This window comes from Nuphar pumila, chromosome 9 (genome assembly GCF_984573655.1).
Source record: "Nuphar pumila chromosome 9, dmNupPumi1.hap1.1, whole genome shotgun sequence".
NCBI classification, from domain to species: Eukaryota; Viridiplantae; Streptophyta; class Magnoliopsida; order Nymphaeales; family Nymphaeaceae; genus Nuphar; species Nuphar pumila.
Window position 1 is genome coordinate 108,287,962 of NC_143257.1, and position 22,403 is coordinate 108,310,364.

The 22,403-nt window shown below is 35.2% G+C and overlaps 1 protein-coding gene across 1 annotated transcript; it reads right to left on the minus strand.

Moving 5' to 3' along the window:
• LOC149828826 (ras-related protein Rab7-like) lies at window positions 1-9,537 on the minus strand. Its single transcript, XM_090017747.1, has 7 exons — window positions 9,392-9,537; window positions 9,174-9,200; window positions 8,870-8,969; window positions 1,270-1,416; window positions 1,115-1,195; window positions 858-1,003; window positions 1-332 (listed from the first exon to the last, which is right to left on the minus strand). The coding sequence occupies exons 1-7, from the start codon at window positions 9,442-9,444 to the stop codon at window positions 266-268; spliced, it is 621 nt and encodes a 206-aa protein (XP_089873873.1). The 5' UTR covers window positions 9,445-9,537; the 3' UTR covers window positions 1-265.
• Between the last annotated feature and the right edge of the window lie 12,866 nt (window positions 9,538-22,403).

A 22,403-nucleotide genomic window follows, 5' to 3' on the forward strand; every position in this document is an offset into this window, starting at 1 on the left:
GCAAATTTCAGAGAGTAATAGATCCGGATCTCAGACAGAAGTAGAGAATTTAAGTATTCTAGTAAAAAGAAAGTCTAGAGAAGATCAAGGACTGAAACTGAATAAAAGAAAAAGTAGGCAAGAACTATCCAGTTTTTAGAAGACATAATATACACCATACCCAGTATTATATCCCAGATACATAAATCCCATCACAATATTCCACACGTTATTACTCCAATAAATGAAAGAACAATGAAATTGCACTTCTATCCCCTCATCTGATTTAACATTCGCATCCAGATGATCTTTGCTGCCTCCCTCCAGCAACATCAATAGTGTCCGGAAGATATCTTTATGATTGCAGAAACCAAAAGGAAAATGAGTATGTGAAAAGGTTCAGTGACGCATCAGAGAATAAATGAACAAGGGCTCAAGCAATTCAGTAACATAGTCATCAGTGCGATAAAGATAAAATAAAGAAAACCTTTTGAAACTTCAAATCCCATGGATGAGAACCCATCATTGCTAGTCTCATTAAAAAAGGGTTTTCAAAACACAATGACAACTAGCAGCAGAAAACATGTTTCAGGTCCAAAAACAACTTAGCAGTGAAAAACATGTTAAAGTAGAAAATGTTTTAAGAAACAAGCTGAAGCCAACAGGAAAACCACAAACGTAGTGGGGATTTTATCAATTCTATGTAAAACTCAATACCAATAACTAGCAGCATAAAACATGAAGTCCGAATATCCTAGCAAGTATGTTGAACTCAAGCTGGAAAACATGAAAGTGCTGTCTTCAATAAAACTTGGTCCAATCATAATTTCAGGTGGATCCAAGAGAAATAAAATAATAAATTATGATACATTACTCACATTTCTTCTTCTGGCTCATTTTTCAGTGCATTCTTTGCTATACACTGGAAAGCAGCCTCAACATTGAAACCTTCCTTTGCAGAAGTTTCGAAGTAGGGGATGTTTCCCTTGGAAGCACACCATGCTCTTGCCTTTTTCTCAGATACCTAAGACAGAAACACGTGTGATCTCTACAAACTTGATACATTGAAAACCTAGATGTTAAATACATGCAAAACACGAGGTAAAAATCATTGCCCAGACACCAAAATACTTACCACTCGGCTGTTCCCGCCATCCACATCTATCTTGTTCCCCAATACCACAAAGGGAAAATTTTCTGGGTCCGAAGGACTGGCCTGCAAGCAGTTAAGTGCAACAATTGATTTATCCAAGCCTCAACCCTAGAATAATGGAGAGTATTTAATACTACCTGAATAAGAAACTCTTCGCGCCAATTATTCAGATTATCAAATGACTTCATCACATTTACATCATAGACAAGAACACAACAATCTGCTCCCCGGTAGAAAGCCACACCAAGACTCTGAAACCGTTCTTGACCTGCCGTATCCCATATCTAGAAATATTCCATGCATCAATACAGTAAGTTAATGAATATATGGTGGCAGGGGAAACTCTGTTTCCTACTATACAATCCATGTTCAATGCAAAGTAGTGTCATTATATACTTCAAAACAGAAAAATGAAGTAAAATGATGACTTATGGAAAAAAAATACCTACAGTGTCTCTCTCCATCTACATACATACATACATACATACTATGTAGTCAAAAGTGCCGACTAGGCACCTAGACGGGCTGATCAGTAGAGAACCTAGGAATCTGCCAGAATCTTAGGTTAAACAAAAAAGGGGCCTTTTCTCAACTAGGCGCCTAACTTGCCCTCGTGCCTAGGCACAAGGGCAAGAAAGCAATTTTTTTAATACGAAAAGATGAAAGGGGTAGGAGAGGGTTATAAAACCCTTTTCCCCTCTTACTCACTTTTTCTCTTTCCTCTCTCGATCTCTCTTCTCTCTCGCTCACTCTCGCAGGTTGCGGCATCGCCCTCGCCCGCCCTCCGCCATCACCCTCAGGTATGATTCAACCCCCTCTTCTTTTTCTTCTTCTCTCCACCTTTGACCTGCCCTACCCCATATCTAGAAATATTCCATGCATCAATAGAGTAAGTTAATGAAAATATGGAGGCAGGGGAAACTCTATTTCCAACTATACCAATCCATGTTCAATGCAAAGCAATGTCACTATATACTTTACAAGAGAAAAATGAACAAGTAAAATGATGACTTATGGAAAAATAATAATACCTACAATGTCTCTCTCTCTCTCCATACATACATATATACTATGTAGTGAAAAGCATCGACTAGGCACCTAGATGGGCTAGTTAGTAGGGAACCCAGGGCCAAATTCCTAGGTTGAAAAAAAAGGAAAGCATTTTTTCAACTAGGCACCTAATGCAAGGGCAAGAAAGTAATTTTTTTCTTTTTTAATATGAAAAGATGAGACGGGGAGGGGAGGGTTATAAAACCCTTTTTCCCTCTTACTCTCTCTTCTTCTCTCTACTCTCTCCATCTCTCTACTCTCTCCATCTCTCTTCTCTCTCACTCACTCTCGCAGTTGCAGCCTCGCAGGTTGCGGCATCGCCCTCGCGGACCCTCAATCATCGCCCTCAGGTATGCTTCTCCACACTCTTCTTCTTTTTCTTCTTCTTCTTCTTCTTCTTCTTCTTCTTCTTCTTCTTCTTCTTCTTCTTCTTCTTCTTCTTCTTCTATCTCTCTTTCTCTCTGCCCCCTTCCTCCGCTTCTTATTCTTCTCTCCCCCTTCCTTCGCTTCTTTTTCCTCTGCCTCTTCTTCTTCTTCTTTTTCCCCACTTCCTCTGCATCTTCTTTTTCTTCTCCTCTCTCTATATTTCTCTTTCTCTCCCCCTATCTCATCTTCTTCCTTCGCCTCTTCTTTTTCTTCTCGTCTCTCTGTCTCTATTTCTCTCTCCTCGGCTCATCTTCTTCTCCTTCTCGCCCCTTCCTCCACCTCTTCTTATTCTTCTCTCTCTATGTCTCTCTATGTCTCTCTTTCTCTCTCCCCCTCTTATTCTTCTTCTCTCTTTGTCTATGTCTCACTCCCCCGCCTCTTCTTCTCTCCCCCTTCCTTTGCCTCCTCTTCTTCTTCTTCTTTATCTCCTCTTTTTGTCTCTCTCCCCCTTGCTCTACCCTCATCTTATTCTTCTCTTCTCTTTATTTTTTGATGTAATTGTTGCAATTCCACCTGTAGTTGTTGTAATTGCTTTGTCCCTATTTTTTTGTTGTAATTGCTTTAATTTCTCCCTAGTTCTCTAATTGTTGTAATTGCTCTATCCCTATCTATGTCATAGGGACTCGGCCAACTGGGAGTTGCACCCGCGTCGACGCGACGCGCGTGATACGAGTCACATTGAAAACGTCAACAGTGAAGCGGCAGAATCAAGTGAGGGGACAGAATCGGGCCAACCGAGTTCAAGAATTAGGATGAGCATCGGGCAGCTTAACAGTTGGGCACATGCAAGGAGTAACCCGGGCCAAATGGTTCCACCAACCAATTTAAGTTTGACAACAATAGGGTTTGAAACTTGGGCCGCCTATCTCAAAGTGGCGCCATTTCATTTTCAGCTTATAAATAGTTGAGTCCTTTGTAAATAGGGATTCAGTCATTCAAAATTGGGAATTGAGTCAGTATGTAACTTTGAGATTTGAGATCAATAAAATGTCTATTTTGGCTCAAGCTATGGAGACGGCCTCATCAAGAGGAGTTAGGCCTTGCTAGTCATTCACCGACTAGTATAGGATCATCGGATCATTCCTCCATTTCACTTCACTACATCTGGATCTAATATTCCTAGATCGTGATTCGCAACAATTCAATCAGCTAGAGGACTACTGGACAAGCAATCTCTCCAGCGTGATTTGAATTGAGCTACAGGCATGGTGATGAGCTCTCTGCTCATTAACGCCTAAATCGATAGACAGATGAGTGCAATATCAAACGAATTCTGTTTCTTTTGTAGAATAGTAATTGATCACGTTGTATCTTAAGGTGGAAGATAGAAGTGATGCTCAGAATGCACAAGAAGATCACAGCTAGCCTACCGCACTGAATAAGCATTGATCGTCTCCGATGAATTAAGCAATTTGCTTAATCATCGCTCAATCGACTTAAGCTAAGTCCATCGAACACTGTTGAATATTTGATCTCTTATTCAAAAATTACAAATTCTTCCTATTGTGTCAAAGTGAGTACAGATCTCGCATCATCATGCATCAAGGCGCGACTGTGCGTGCACAGCGATTCAGCCAGAAATTGTCAATTGTGATCGTACTCAAATACAAAAATCGAATGCGCCAGCAGAACAACCTTTCTATGTAATTACAAGCATGCACCTGTGTGCCCAATATGTTTAGCATCTAAGTACGCTATTCTATGAAGTGTCTGTGAGCACCACAATAATTTCATCTCCACGAGCACTGCAGTGACCACGCACCTGAGCGAGCCAAAGTCTGAGCATCTGTAAGTGTGAATTGAGCTGAGTCTTTATAAGATCTTGTAAATAGATCCCTAGAGGCAACCGGCGGTGAAGATCAATAAAGCGCACTCTATCACACATGCGGGTGCGGGTGCAGCACCCAGTGCGGTCAGCCTGACCCTGGGTGCAGTCAACGCACACAGGGTCATTTATGTCCAACTTTTAGACTTTATATATATATATATATATATATATATATATATATATATATATTGCCGCACCCCCGCACCCAAGTTTTTTGAAAGTGCCGCACCCGCACCCATGTGACATAGGTCCTTATTTTTTGCTGCAGTTGATTTTGTGACAATGTGTTAATTGAACTTATTAATTATTACTATTAATTTAGTATACATATAATATGTATATTTTTTTTTCTAAATTGTGTATTTTATTAAACCTTTTTTTATCTAGGTGAGTGAATTTAGTATTACTTACTATGTCACAGGGACTCGGCAAACCGTGTGTCTCACCTGCGTCGACGCAATGCGGGTGCGGCACCCGGTGCGGTCAACCCGACCCTGGGTGCGTTGACCGCACCCAGGGTCATTTGTGTCCATTTTTTTATTAAAAAAAATCTTCTGAAGGGTGCTGCCCCCAGAGACCCCCCGCCAGGGGTTGCCCCCTCCCCGAACCCTCGTCTGTTGGCCGCGCAGCGGGACCCGCGCCAAGGGGGAGCCCCCGAACCCCCCTTTCTGCAAGGGCAAAAACTCTGAATCAGGCTCCACAACTCATCAGCTCGACCCCTCCCCTGCACAAAGAGGGCGCAGGGAGGGGGCTCGACCCCTCCCCTGCATAAATTATATATATATATATATATATATATATATATATATATTTATTTATTTATCTATTTATTTATTTATTTATTTATTTTTTATTTTTTTGTCGCACCCCCGCACCCGCACCCATGTGACACAGATTACTTATTATATACATTAGTTTATGTGTATATGTAAATTATGTAATCGTGTACTTGTTTGATTCTTTTATTGTATATGCATTGTATAATCATTATTTGATAGTTTGCTTTGCTTATTCAATTGCTTTTAATATTTGGGCAGGTTGTGTAATGTTCAAAATGTTTTTTTTATATTTTACTTATTGGTGATTGATTTTATGTTGCATACATATTTGTTACTAATTTTGGCAGTTTATTTGCATATTTTTTTATTTTTTTAATTAAGGTACTGACTAGTCCACCTAGCGCTTTTTACATAGCGTATGTATGTATGTATGTATGGAGAAAAGAGAGACATTGTGGGTATATATATTGTTGTTCCAGACTTCTAGTTCAGAAAGATAGGCATCTTCTTGACTAAATACTATAGCAAACTCTAAAACAATTGAGAAAACTGGATGATTGAGGAAAACCATTCAAGTTCAAAATACTTACAAGCAACTTTTTACAAAAATGACAAGCATAGGCACAAGCTTTCACAAACTACAAATCCTTTTTTGCCCCTTGTAATGGTTCTTCACCTTCTTATTTCCCTATTCTATTGTTTATCTTCTTTCTCTATGTTTTCCAATTTCCTTGTGTTTTTTCACTTATTGCTTCTAAAGATTCACCATCTCAACAAATTCAAAACACAGAGCACCATGATGAGACATAAAACTCTTATAGTAATCGAGGACAAACCTCACCACTAGCACCTACCTTCTTAACTAGCTCCTTGATTAAAACATGAGCAACCATCTTATGTCTTTGCTCTACCTTAAGCTCGCATATTCATGTTTTCACTTTTCAACAATTAAAGGAAGTGAAGAAATATGTATGGACTTTTGTCATTTATCAACAAGAAAAATCCAGCTACTTAAAGTATAAGTGGAATGCTAGAGACACTACAGATCCCACACTGACCATAAATGTGCACTTCTATGGGCTTCAAACTTTACGGTTTTATTATGATGGTAGTGAACGAGTTCTCAAAGTATGCAGTACTCACAATAGCACCACCTACAAGCAATGTAACTTGTGTCCCAACTTCTCATTAAAATTCTGGTGAAGAATTGGGGCATTCCAAAGAGCAGTAATAGTGATCACGACCCAAGGTTCACAGGATGTCTTAGGATCAAAGTATTTTTTCATCATTGTGATAGAAGCTACCCTTCTCCTCTAGATTCCATCCCCAAACAGATGAACAAGTTCAATGGCTGAATGACATACTCAAAGGATATCCATGACATGTTGCTGGTGTCAATCAACACAGCTAGATCTACTTGTTTGGCATCATCCAATTTTGCTACAATTTGTGCAGGATGAAGCATCAAACAATAGAAGGATCAAGGTGGTCATGGGATAGTAGCCACTTGCACAACACATGGTAGTATCAAATGACTACTAAAGAGCCCTGCAAAACATCAGTTTGCTAGAGGTTGGCAAAAGAAGATTTCATGGCCAAGGAATAAATAACTCACAAAGAATGCCAAGAAAATGAGAAAAAGGCCAACTAAGAGTACCAAATGGATGACTTGGTTATATCAAGTAATAGTAGCAAAAATATAGATCATTATACAGTTTACTGAAGGGCTCATCAAGAGATATCAAAGGTCATTCCCTTCATGAAAAATATAGAAGAAGTTGCTAACATGCTGGAAGTCCTCACAATCTTCAAGATACACCCAATCAAAGATAAAAGAATGCTACAAACACGGTGTAGTCAAAGACTAACAAATTACACAGAAGAGGAATAGTGATGGCCCGCCATACTTGCGGTCAACGATGTTGCTGTGTATGTTGTGCATGGCCTAGATGACTTGCATACAAGTACATACCCCATGTATTACCCTACCCTTGTAGCACATATCTCTATGCAGCACACATGCACCATTTGTCCTTGCAATGCATCTTGAGGCCCATTTTGAAGATCAGGGCTCCTCAAGCATTTTTTTTGGTTTCCTCATGTAAATAATGTGGTGTCATCTAGGACACCTACATGGGCATAGGTTGCAAGGGCCACGGTCTCCATCACCTCTTTCACACCATGGTGTGTGAGCATGGACATTCATAAAATGAATGATTGAAATATTTTCTTATACTGCTTGTCTAGCTTGCCTTGTCAATCGTTTTCCAACAAGTACCTAATAACACAACATATTACTAACTAGTGAACTTCTGACAGTCCTGCCAATGATGCTAACACAGCTAAAAGTCAAAGTTAGACTAGATGTCACACATTTAGATTAAGTTGACATGCATTAGCAAGCGTGCATGCTGTCAGAAATGAGTGCAATGACAACTAGTACCATAGGCGGAGCTGGGGGGGAGGGCAGGACTGGGCTGTAGCCCAGTCCTGCCTCCCGAAACAGTTAAAAAAAAATTTAAGCCCAGCCCTGATTCCATATGAAATAGATTTTTATCCCTTTTTGTAGCTCAGTTCTAGCCCAGCCCTGACTGCAGCAAATAGTTTGATTTGTCCATATCAAATAGATTTTTATTAATAATTGTAGCCATTCTTTATTTTATCTCAAAAAAAAATTGGGAGGGGGTGCTGCCCCCGAACCCTCGACTATCAAACCAGTTTTTTTTTTCTACACCCCTGTTTGCCCCCCCCCCCCTCACATGAATCCTAGCTACGCCACTGACTAGTACCAGATCACATGTCAGTCAATCATCAATAAGCTACATTGGATCTCATTGCACTACTTTTTTATGCTAAGATTACGTAACTCTGAATTCATGCAAATCAAGCATAGGGCCCTTATTGCTCGTTGACCACTATAAATTTTATTCTCCAAGATTTAGTTCACCAGGGTGGCAAACTTTATGCTTCAATGAAGATCATATTCGTGAAACTTGTTTTTTGTAATATAACAAGTAACATATGTTACATATGATGCATATGGTGAATGGAGTGTAATGCAATTTTCAGCCTGTAGTATGTGTAACTTTTGGCAACCTAAAATTTGCAAACATGGGAAAGTTCTTTTCTCTAGGAGAAAACACTTCCTCTCCTAATCAAACAGTGGTATCATTTAAGTACGTATGCTGCATGGTACTTATCCTAAAAGTCATGAACTTCTATAACTGTTATAGCTGTTATCTGTTCCCAGCCATCTGTAATCTACAGGATCAGCTTCCATAAAGAATGTCACTTGAACTGTGACATGGGCCCATATTTCCCATCTCATGCTAGTAAGAGCAGAACTCGTCATTGACATCTACGAGCATCGAACAGAAATCCCAAACCAGTACACCTAATATTCTGAACTGTTGTCAAAAATCAAGTTCCCGTGAGAATGAAGAGCAGTATACAGATGCCTACCTGGATCGTGTATAGAGAAAAAGAACTGATCAAGGATTTTAAGTCATTCACAAATTTTAAAAGAAGAAGAAGAAGAAAAGAGTGATGCACCGCTATTAAGAAAGATGCAGCAAAGTAATTGGGGATAGGTAAAAGATATCCACAACATATATAAGCACCAAAAAAAAAACTCAACGTTGAAAGGCGGATCACCTGCAAGGTGAACAACCTATCTTCAAATTGAACTTCTTTAGTCAAGAAATCCGCCCCGATGGTTGCTTTGTACTGGTTGCTGAACTTGCGATTCACATATCTGAAGAAGCAATCTCAAGGAGAAAAACCAAAAACCCATCATACCCAAAATCCCTTTCTCCATGAGAAAAACAGAGCAACCCTAATTCTTCAAAATCCAATTTCAGATCATGTGATCAGATCCATCAAACAAACGAGAAAAAAAAAACTGCTATAACGATTTCATCACACAAAGCCACTTCAAAATCATCATATTCAAGGATACTGGTTCATCAGAGACGTCTTTCCGACCCTGCCACAGATCACGAAAAAACAAGATTAGGGTTTTTGTCTTCAAGGAGATCAAAACCAACGCGATCCAAAGATTGTCCCAGAAAGATCACGACGAAAACGAAAAGAACCGGATAAGGGACCTAAACCAAGGAAACAAGAGGACGAGAGATCGGAGAGAAGAAAAGGTGGGAGAGCGAGAGAGGAACGCACCCACTGTCGCCGAGGATGATGACCTTGAGGAGCATACGCCTTCGGGCAGCCATTGTTCACCGGAAGAGGGTGAGGGGCAGAGGGCGACGATAGATGGCCAAACCGAGAGAACTCTCCCACTCTGTCTCTCTCCGCTCCTTTGCGTAAAACTGAACAAACAAGAAAAAATTAATTTATTATGGGAAGCAAGAAAGACAGCCAGTTATTTTCCCTTCTTTTTTAAGGACGTCGAAAATTATGAAAAGTAGGAGGAAGTCAACCTCCCGTATTAGTGCTAGGAACTACCAATCCAACTGATGAATGAATTCCCTTCTTCTTTTTTGAAAGGAATGAATTCTTATGTAAGGTAACTCCCAACTCAACTTTCCCGTGAAAGTTTTTTCATACGAGGAGAGGTATGAAAAGAACTCTCGTGAAAAAGGACATTGATGAGAAAACTGCAGCCCACTAGTCCCAACACAGAAACTTTTCTGTCTGAAAGGCAAGCTGGGGTTAGGCAGACCCCGACCAGTTATACAACTATACCACTGGGTTTTGAACCTGAAACGTCCCAACACAAGGTGACGTGCACTAGCTTCTCCTACCACACAAGCGGAGCCCCCCAATGGTAGTGCCAACATAGAACTTTGTCATCACGATGTTTGTTTTTTTTTTAAATAAATTTTTCTTGGGGAAATTATGTCTGGAACTAAAGACAGTGTCTCCATCCTGAAGGGTAAAACTCCAAGGCTAAGACCCCACCATCTTTATGCAGGGCTTCGGCTTAGCCAATAGAGCAGTGCTTGCACTTGGAGACTGCCTGTCTGATAACCAAGGCCTGCTCCAACTAAGCTTAGATGTTTGTTTCACATATGGTGGAAAGAAGAGGGTAGCTTAGCAATTTCTCATCAAAACTGCATGAAAGAAATGTACTTTCAGGGAATTTTTAGGTTTCATGAATAGGAAATCTATCATAATGAAAGTCAACAATCTCTCTCTCTCCAACTATTCAATTTTAAAAAAGAAAATCTTAAGCCTCGTTTGGATGACACTAAAAACTAGGTATGTTTGGTGTTTATTTGGATGACACCAAACCTGAATTTCATAAAAACCAAGTTTGACTAAACTTGGTTTGAAGCATGTTTAAAAAAATTGGGGTTACCAAGTAGTTTCAATAGGTAACCTGCATCTCCACCTCATCCCACGACCCTATTTCTTCCCAATCCTTCATTTTGCAGCCATTTTCAATGTATTTCAAGCTAGCCAGTTCCAGTCTTTCACCAGCTGGAAATGTTGGCTTTCTTTGTTTGGAGATGAGTGCAGTGAGGGAGGAGAACATGAGAAGCGAATGGTTAATTGGGAAACGGTCTGCTTCAAGGGAGATCAATTTTTCAACCATGTTATTTTGAGCGTATGCATAGTTGTTTTTGTCCCAAACTTAATGTATTTTTAATTTATGTGTTTGGATATCCTCTGAGTTATGAGCCCACCATTTTTGTTGTCCTTGGAGTTTCATTTATATGATCCTATGGTAACACTCGATTTGGTACCTAAATCCAACATTTTTTAACCATACGGGGGTAAACAAGCATATTCAACACTTCATGATAAAACATGCACCAAAAAAACTTTTTTGAGTTATATCATTTATCTAAGTATGTTATTTTTCTCATAGAGTCATATAGATTTTCAATCATTCATTTTTCAGTATAAGGTTTTCACACATACTATAAATTATTTTTTACATAGTCATGTGGTTCTTTCATTATTATATGAATCATAATTCTTTTTACATAATATGGGTTTAGCCATGATATCATAAGGTTTTACGTACACTAGTTGGACTTTTCATTCATGATATATCTCTATCATAAGGATATTTGCAAACTAACTTTTTTTTTATGATCATTTCATGCACTAATTTCACATAAGTAGATAAGTTTTTCATCATATCAAAATTTTAATTATAACACTTAATGTGTCATACCATGTGTAAAAAAATATTATTTTTACTTTTCACCGTCCATTGTATCTTCAACTATGCAGTTTATACTTTAAAGCAAATCATGTATCATAAGGTTGTCATATTCATTCCAATACATCATAATATGGGTCTCACTTTCTTAGTTAGTTGTGAGGTTCTTATTATTCTTCCATGACCATACCATAAAGCATCATTATATACTAATAACCTTGCACAAAGTCTACATGCACACTAGTAGAGTCTTATAGATTTTCATCAACTCATGGATTGATGATAAATTATGGTTTGTCAAACATGATAAATGCTCTCACTTTTTAATATTTTATCATAAACAATACTCTCACTATCTATATGCATTATCATCACATGCAATATGCTTTAACTCTCATTAGGTTAACCACCACCTGATTATTTTGAATCGATATAACTAAATTCAAATAGTCATAAATATGATTATTAAAAAAGCATAAATACATTCGTGTTGCATATTGTATATAAATCTTCTAATGCATGAAAACATCATTTTATGCATTCATATAAGCAAACCATATGGGGTATGATGAATATTTATCATCACATGCAAATACATATCTACATGCATGTACAAATTATAACTTAACTCTCACTTTTATAATACATAGCAATTAAGCAATATGTACATTAAGATATTTCAAACTGTAAGTAATGTGTAGGAGGAATAAAGCTTAAATCCTCATATTCATATTCAATTTGGACCTCAAACATGTCAACATAAAAGTTCAGATCCATTAAAAGATCCAAACAAAAATTTATATTCAAATCATTTAGATTTATATGAGTTCATATCCAAAGCTGACTTGAGATGTTATCATAAAGTCCAAGATGATCCATAGTGAAAAATGAATCTTCATGCAAGCTTAGATAGCTAAGTGAAACCATGAGTCACATACCGTATGATTATTGTCCAAATTCATATTCTTAGGTTTCAAATTCAAATGGATGAATACAACATATTCAAAAATATATTTTTTTTTATCCATCTATGGTTTTAATCAATAAAAAGACTCAATAAGGAACAAACCAAAATTAAACATGCATCAAAATATTCATAGATCATCATCAAGTTAAATAAACTTGACAGTTAGTATACTAATTTGAAACAGCGATAGATTCATATATAATATGATCAAACAATGGCTATCCATAAGCACATGCAATAAAGTAATATGTAATCGTATAAAATGTTCTTAGATCTTATTGTGTCAATATAGACCCAACTTACATGTATGATATACAGATTTCATTGAGACCATAACTAGGTTCATATCACACCATGAGTTTTGAGTAAAAAAAAATCCAAAACAGGATCTCGATACTTTAATTCATATTGAGTTATTTGAATCAACACTTAGATAACCTCAATACTCATTAGATGACCCATTCAGGTATGATAATTGTGCAAACAGGTCCAATATGTTCAACTAAATCTAGTGTTGTTGCTTGGATTAAACCAAGTATTTTAGAATTCAATTTGTTCCAACTTGATCAAACTTGCTCCCATGTCAGCTTTATTGATCCAAGCATCTGATCTAATAGTATCTAATATAATCCAACTTGGTCTATCTAGATTAAGTCTAGTATAATTTGGACCAATGTGATCCAATATAGATTATCAAACCAAACACCATGATACATACTACTTATATTGACCCCATCTAAATGGACAAAATCTAGTTTTCTCAACCAGATCCAAATAGTTAATAAAATGTGAATATATTGGATTGATTTGAATAAGATTCATCATAAAAAACTAGACCAATACTAAGCTATACCGAATCATATATTAATAGGTTTTAAATGAACAAGTTATAAAGCATATCAAAATAATATAAAACATTTCAAGTCCACATGTAACCAATATAAATACATGCTAAAATGTCCAAACTCTCCCATATTTGGGTAGAAATCTAGTCCAAATTACAATTGGGTCAAAAAATAAAATTGAATTTCAAGATTTTAACCGATTGTAAATTACCTTAATTGAATATCAAACTCATAAAATGATTCATGATCAAAATAATAGATCCAAACCTAGATCAAAATAAAGCTCTGGGAGGTATTCAGCAAATCATAAATACTTTTCTATAATATAAAAAAGTTAGAGGATTGTTCTAGACAAAAAAAACAAGCCAAAACTTAAAAAAAAAAAAATCTTGAACTTTTTTTAGTTAAACAAAAAAATTCATGCACATTTTTGTAATATTAAAAAATATAAAACCCACAAATTTTTGATATTTTTGTGAGAACTAACTGTGAATTTAAGGCTAAAATATTATTTGAAATTAACATGAGAATTAAATTATTATTTGAGCATTAATTAAGATTCAGAATAAATTTCAAGTTGAGAATTTATTTTGAAATGGGTTTTGATTTGTAATTGGATTTAATTTGGATTTAAGTTGATCTTAAATATAATTAAAATTGAGTTTCAATATTAGTTAAAAATTGAATTAAGTGTGCATTTCAATTTAGAGTATCATTGAATTTCGATTTCAATTTTTGAAGAATTATCAAATTTGGATTTCGATTTGGAAAACTGAATTCAGATCATATTCAGATTTGGATTCAAATTTAATAAATATGTTTCAAATATTATAATTGGATTTGAGTGTGAGTTAAACCTAAATTAGGATTTAGTTGAATGTCAATTCAAGTTCGAATTATACAATAGTTTGAATATTCATCAAAATTGAGTTTGGAATTTAAATTGAATTCGAATGTAATACATGCAATTCTTCAAGGTATTTTTAATGAATAAAATAATATTAATGATGAATTTTATGAGAAAGAAGTGTAAAAAATATAAATTAGCCTAAGATGAATTATAAGAAATATCTTATAAAAATTTAAAATTGATTTAAGTTGATTTTAGTGAGATTCACATTCAAAATCTAATTTATGAAAAAGATAGAATTTAATAAAATAATTGATAAATTTCATCAAAAACAAGTTGAATGTGATTTTAGATGAAATTAAGATAATCTGATATGTATGTAATAATTTTAATAAATTTAAATTTAGTTTTGTGAGTTTGAAATCCAATTAAAAAATAAAATAAAATACTTAAAACAACAATGGGTCCTGCCGACCCTAGTGGAAATCGCTTTTAAAGTTTATTTTTGAGAAAATAGCATTTTTAGTAAATAATTTAAATAAACTAGACAAATTGGTGTTTAAAAGAATTTTATATAAATTTAAAATAATTTGATTTATATTTAGAGTCATTTTATTTACACTTAAATTATAGTTTTAAAAGAATTAAAATCCAAAATAATAAATAAAGTTAATTAAAAAAATAATTAAAATAGTATGAAAATTTTAGTTTAACTAAATTGTATCAAGTGGTAGAGGTTCATAGGTGGGGCCCATTCTATGTGGCACCACCTTGTTAATTTAAACAAAAGAAAAAAATGAAATTTATAGCTTTAAATACAAGGGATTTTTAAAAGTTACCAACAACCAACTTTAAGAAGATAGGTCAAACTTGCCAAAACAAGTGGGAAGGCCTCCCAAGGGGAGTGAGAATCTCATCCTAGATTCTTCTAGGATGGGGCGGGAATATTTAGAAAGAAAGAAGTAGAATTAGAAAATAGAAAGAAGAAAGAAATAAAAAAAAACTTGACATAGTCAAACTCGCTTGGCAATTTAGAATATGAAAAATTTGAGACCTCATGGGTATGTCGACCAACCCATATATCATAATTATATATATATAGTATATTACATATAGTATAGAATATATATGTGATATACATATGAAATAAAGTTAGAAAAAAATGCATAAAACATAAATAAGAAAAATAAGAAAAAAGAAAACTTGAAGAACTAGGGGAAAGGAAAGAAAAATTAAATGAGATCAAGGGTTGAGATTAGCCCAGCCCTTGACCTCAACCTTAAACACCATAAATAGAGAGGAGGGGATCACGCCCCCCCCCCCCCCCATTTTGCCTCTCTTGGAATTTTAGCCTCTCTAGTTCTTCTTCTCTCATACTGTTGCTTTTTTCTATTTTTTCCTTATTTGCCTGTGGTTTTCCTCTTGTGTAATAAAGAGGTGAACCTACGTACGTGAGTGGAGCAAGTAGATCATCTTGACGCAGCCACCAGGCAAAGGAGACAGTTGGTTTGCTTGTGTAGTTCATTTTCGCAACTGAAAGAGGTATTTTCGCACAAAAGGTAGAGGTTTTATTTTCTACACATAAATTGAAACTCGTAGGCACGAGTTATTCTAATTTTTAATAAGAATACACATTGTACCAAACCCCCCATATGTGAGATTGACATTGGGTTTGTCAAAAAATTTAATAGAGAGGGTTTTCAAAAGAAAATCCCTCTCAAAAATCATTTTTATCAAAATCAGATTTTTGAACTTGATTCAAACTATTGTTAAAGGGAGAATTTTTGTAAAAACCCAAGTTTGATTTAATTTAGGGGGTTGATTCTGATTTTCTCTATAAAAAATTGATTCCACCCTTAAAGTGATTGAATTACTGAAATTAAAAATGAATAAAAATTATGTAATGCAAGTCATGGTTTGTCAGAAATAAAAATCATGATTTCTTAAAATTAGTGTAATGTTTATCGAATTATTGCAAAGTTTTTAGTTACAAATTATAATTAATGTTCATGTACATGTACTGTGCTTAGCATATTTTTCATTATTTTTGTCATAAAAATATATGCATTTTTGTGTGTGTTATTGCAAAAATACCAAAACTATTTATGAGAAAATAAGGTTTGGAGAGACTGATCAATTTTCTGGTCTAATAGTTGCAAAAATAGGATTTGTCTATGGTAGATTATTTAAAATTAATATGATATTATTTTTAAAGCTCTATTTGATATGTTCATGTGAAAAAAAATGAAAATATGAATTTGAGTGGCCTATTTTGGCTCACCAAATGCATATTTCTTGTTAATGCGTGTTTTTGGCCTGACACACGACCGATAAATCGTTCATATCTCTCTTGTCCAGAGGAGTTTTTATGAACAATTTATTGCGTTGAAAATGTAACAAAATTTCATATTTTTTTTGAAATTTTGAGCTCTGTTCTCAGACTGAGCATTGAATCGTAATAGTCAGAATAGAAAAGTATAGGGATGCACTAAACCAACTGTATCTCCCTCATTCAGAGGAATTTTTATAAACAATTTATGGTATCAGAAAGCTGACAAAATTATTTGTCATTTGTAAAAAATTTAACTCTATTTGACAACTGTAAATTTTTTTGTGACCTTTGTAATAGTTAGATAGAATTGAGTTTTTACAAGTTTTAAACCGGTTCAAGACCAGATTGGCACGTACTTGTGAATATCATGTATCTTCGTGTGTGCTTTTATGAATTATTAAAGATCAGTTTTCTATAGAAAATTAAATGTCAAAGATGAGGCATGTATTAAATAAAGTGTCAATGCACTAGATTGCCTTTGTAACCTCTTGTTAATGAATAGGATGAAAGAGTTCGTCTTGCGAATCAAATGCAAATGTTAATGGACCATGCTTGCTATTTTTATATGATTGACTTGTACATGGTGATGATGTAAATGGTTGGATGCATTTGGTTATTTAAAATTATTGCTTTATTTTGCATATTTGCCTACGTTTGAATGAAAGTAAAGTATGTACAATAATACTTGAAATATACATTTTCAAAGAGTGTATTCATGGGCCCTGAAGAGGTCGAATCCCTAAAGTAAATTTATATGTGTTTGTTGCATAAAAATTAATTAATTTAAAAAGGCCTAATCATGTAATATTAAAGATTGATACTTGCAAGGAGAAGGTAAGTGGTACTAGTATAGATTCGTGGGTATTGTAATTGAGTACAAAAGGTTGCTTCTTCCCAGCCACGAAGATAGGGAAACCCTCCACATTAGACTATAGCACAGAGGCACAAAATCTCATGAGTAAAGTTTGATGCATCAGGATAGTGGTGTTGTGAGCTTCTCTTGCTTTTATCTTTTCTCACTCGGTATTGGTGAATGGTGTTACGACAACAAAGCCGTATATGACATTTCTAGAACTAGATTTTGATGATGAACAAGTGAATCAACTACATTGCAGCTAAGGCAATGAAGAAAGATGACAAGAATTGAAGAATTCAATGAAGAATCTTTAAAGACAAATGTGCAAATATAAATTTCATTAAATGTCTTAGATTCTTGTAAGAGCCTTACTTAGAATGCATATTTCAATTGCATTTTATCTAAAAAGTCTTTAGAAAAACTTTTTTAAAAGAACCCTTCATGAAAATCGTTTTAGAAAACTCTTTACTTAATTTTTTATGTTTATTAGTCAACCAACATACTCACCAGTCGACTAACTTTTTTGCGCCAATTTTTTAAAGCAAAAATGTCAACTTTCTGATTAGTCGACTAATCAACTCTTAGTCAACCGAACAGAATATTTGATTTTTGAAAATTTAGCAGGAGTCGACTGAAGCTTTTCTTAGTCGACCGAACATAATGTTTGATTTCTGAAAAATTTAGCAGGAGTCGACTGAAGGTTTTCTTAGTCGATCGAATAAAATGTTTGTTTTCAGAAAAATTTAGTAGGAGTCGACTAAATGGTTTTTCAGTCTACTGATGATTTCATCAGTCAACTAACTTTTCTTTAGTCGACTAAGTTTCAAACTTTAGATTTTAAAACGGTTCTATTAAACACAGTAGTCGACTGATGATAATTGTCAGTATGCTAATATTTGATTTCAGTTGACTAACTACTATTCAACTCGACTAATATAGTCATTTTTCTGTAACTTTTAAGATGTGTGTCTTTTCATTTTTTAAACGAATTGACCGTTCAAATGTGACTGTTTTGACACCCTTTCGTACCCTCAACGTATGAAATCTTTCAACTATAAATATGAGTGCATTCCACACTAAAAAACATCAAATTACATTGAATTACAAAGATCGAATTCTTTGCTTCTCACTCCTATTTATTCAAGTATTCATTTTCTCACTCACTTGATATTTTTACTCTAGTTTCTCACTCAAATTCTTTTGAGAGATAGTGAATTCGTGAGTTGAGTATTTCAACAACCTTAGAAGCCAATTGCATTTCATCTGCATTTATAAGAAAGGCTCGTAGGTTGATTGTAAGTTTGCTTACTTATATTTTTCTATAAAAGGAAATGACTTCTTGGTTTAAAGAAGTTGTTTGCTTTTAGTAGGGTTGTTACCGAAAGTGGGACCGAATTTGGTCTGTATGTTCTTGTGGTGACACAAGGTTGATAGTGGAAATCTCAAGCGAGTTTTGCTTGGAGACTGGATGTAGGTTAGGAAGACCGAACTATGATAAAATCTTGTGTTCTTTGTATGGTTGCTGTGTGAATTTCAAAATCATTCAAAATTCTAAAGACGTTATTTAAAATCACTATCCACCCTCCCTCTAGTGCTCATTGTCTCGATCCTATAACACTTTTAAATGGTGTCTGGCCAAGTCAAAGTCACACTATTTGAAAATATTGCATGTGCCATGGCCCTGACTCAGGATTACTACTCGTGTTTGTACGCAGATGGATACGAACTATAATATAAATTGAGTGTGCATTTAGATAGGCATAACATGCATCGTCTAAGAAAGAAAACCTAATCAAAGATAATAAATAACCCATGCATATAGTCGACTCTTACAATGGTAAGTGCATGCACTTTTAATTGTTCATGTATCTTTAATTGTTCGTAGTTAAGTGGATGATTGATTGAAAGAAAATTTGTGAATGTACGCTTGAATGACATGTTAAAAATTTATGATGCATTTTTTATGTATTTAATTTTGTTTGGATGTGTAAAATAAATTGAATTAATTATTGTCTACTTGTTTTAATTTATATGTTTTGAATAACTCTTTCTACTGAGACTTAATTGTTTGACCCTATTGAATTTAAATGTTTTTAGGTAGCGAATGAATTCACAAGTGATGGTAAGAGGTTGCGATAGGGATCGAGCCAAACCTTTTCCACGCTTACGACTATTTTGGACTAAGAGCAACTCAAGACTCTGGTTATAATTAAATTTGAAATGGACTGATATTATTTAAATTTTGGGATATGTAATGGACATTGATTTAATTGTGGATGTTTAATTTTTAAATTCAATATATGTGTGAAAAAAGATGTAATCATTAAGTAACACGCCAAGTTTTTATTTCGTTTGAATTTTTTGCTATAATTTTATAAAAATGTTTCAAAAAAACATTACACAATGTTTGGGATATAAAGTTTAGAGTGTTACAGAAAAGGTCAAAAGCCTTTTTTGGGAAAAAATGATTATCAGTAACCTTGTCCTAGCAAATTTTCAAAGAACAGGTGTGTTTTTTAAATTTCGGAAAAATAAAGTCTCTGTTACGAAAATAAGGGTCCTAAAATTGAATTAGTAGAAACTTAAGGACCAGCTAATAAAAGGGCATATTAAACAAATTAAATGGGAGAACTCGAACCCTTAAAAAACCTTAACCCCTTTTTTCTTTCTCCTCTTTTCTACAACAGCCTCTCTCCTACAGCAAAGACACAGTGCATGATCGAAGAAGATGAACCCAATGGTAGTGCATGACCGAAGAAGCCATGACTCGCAATGGGCAGATTCTCCCTTGATCCTCAGGTGAAAAAGAAACTAGGAAAAGGGATTTTTCGTTGAGGGGGTTTACCCGATCGACATCTATAGTTGGGGGTTCGGTTTAACCTCCACGGACTCGCTGGAATCTGACGATGCTACTCTCTCCTCTGCTCTTTTCCCTTGCTCTAAGGGTTTAGGAAAAACAACAATCATGGTTTTAAATCTCCGGTCCACTCTACCCATGATGGATTCCATCAGCAAAAAAAACTCAAGTACGAAGTTTGTTTATTTTTATTTATTTATTTTTTCTTTTTCTTTTTTTGTCTAGCCCAAAAAAATTACTAACCTTTTCGGCACTAAAATCCCCTTTTTTTTATTTTTCCAGTGGTGGTTGAGTTCACGTCAGTGACCTCGCTCTAATACCTTTGTTGGTTTTTCTTGATGAGATATGTGCATAGTGAGGGAGGAGAACCAGCAAGACGGAAGAGAGAAGCAAATGGTTGATTGGAAAATAGCCTGTATCAAGGAGAATCAATTTTATGACTGTGTTATTTTGAGCGTATGTGTTGGGTTTATATATAGCCTCCTTTGGTGTAGCCGTTTCCATCTCAAACTTAATGTATTTTTGATTCATGCATTTGACTATGAACCCACCATTTTTGTGCCTCTTGGGTTCCATTTGTGAGACCTTATGGCCACATTGGATCCGGTACTTAGATCCAACAAGAAAATGATAGGGTTGGTACTGCCCAATGAAGGTGATACTAGCCAGCCATTTCGCTACTGATGATCAGCCAGAATTTTTTTTTTTTTCAATTTTCATACATGTATGGCCATTTTCTGACCAACCATCAGCCAAAAAATGGCTGGGCTGATGCCACTCTGCAAGGATGGCACCAGCACGACCATTTTCTGGCTAGTGGCTGGCTGAAAAAATGGCCTTGCCATTTTCTATTTTTTTTTTATATTTTTTACACTTTTTTTGTTTTAGCTTTTACAAGCATTTTCCGGCCAGCCACTAGCCGAACTGATGTCTCCTTAGCCCGGTGGCACCAGTCTGACCATTTTTCAATCAGTTGCTAGTTAGAATAATGATTTTTAATTTTATTTTTTAGTTTTTGGGCTTTTCGGATATTTTCTGGCTAGCCACTAACCGGACTAGTGTCTCTCTCGCCAGGTGACAGTAACCCGGCCATTTTTCTCCCAGTGGTTAGCTGGAAAACGGTCCAGCCATTTTTTCTTGCTTTAATGATTGATTATGTTTTTGAAGTTCTTTTTTAAGATTCCAGCCTTTTTCTGGTCATCCACTGGCTGGACTGGTGCCTCCCTTGCTGAGTGGCACTAGTCTGATAATTTCTCGGCCGGTGGATGTCCGGAAAATGGCCCAACCTTTTTTCATGATTTTTGATATTTTTAAAGCTTTTTAAGCTTTCAGGCCATCTTCTAGCCAATCACCGATCAATTGGTGCCTCTCTTGCTGGGCAGCACTAGCTCGACTATTTTTTTTTATTTTACGTTATTTTATCTTTTGGCCATAAAATGGCCCAATCATTTTTTTTATGTCTACTTTTCTTAATATTTTTTTTTATTTTGTTTTGTTTTAAAAAGGCTGAAAATGGACCACAAATTTTTATTTTTTTTAATTTTAGAAACTAAAAACCTGTTTTTTGAGGTTTTGGGTCATCCAAACATCAATAAAACCAAAACCAGGTTTTTGATAAACCAGGTTTTATCTATTGTCATCCATACGGAGCCTTAACTATTTAGTTAGAGAAATAGGAGAAGGACGATAGAACCCATCTTTCTCATACATTAGCTCTTAGGATCACAGTGATTGGCTCGTCTGGTGGCTATCGTTTGTATCTTTTATAGGTAAATCACCCCCAAAAAAAAATATACGTAAAAGGGCTTATAAAAAAATAAACGAAGAGCCAACCCTAGTACAAGAGAACAGGGTTGAGACAATCTATGGGCAGCTAAGCTGGGATGGAAGAACTATTAAACTTGGAAATCTTTCTTTATACAAGTTCACGGGGTTTTAAAACAGAACTTGAATAGGCGAGAGATACAAGCACCACGAGGTGTTCAACAATCTTTAATGCTATATTTGGATTTGTTTTTATTTTTCCTTGATGCATTACACAAATAAAATAAAGAATATACTTGCTCTTATTTAAATTAAGTGAATGTTTGGATCAGTAACTTTAAATTTTAGTAAACAAGAAAAGAAGATTAGTTAGTAGTGGTGATGATGGATGGTGGTGGTGTTAATGATGATGGTGGATGGTAGTGGTGGTAATGGTTGTAATGACACAGTGGTAGTGGTGGTAATGGTGATGATCAGAGAGATGGTTATATTCATAATTGGCTATAGTTTTTCTTTGCATTAAAAATGCTTGGAAATATACCAAAGGGGCCACTCGTCTGGCAGGAGCAGTTGGTGCACGTTACCTG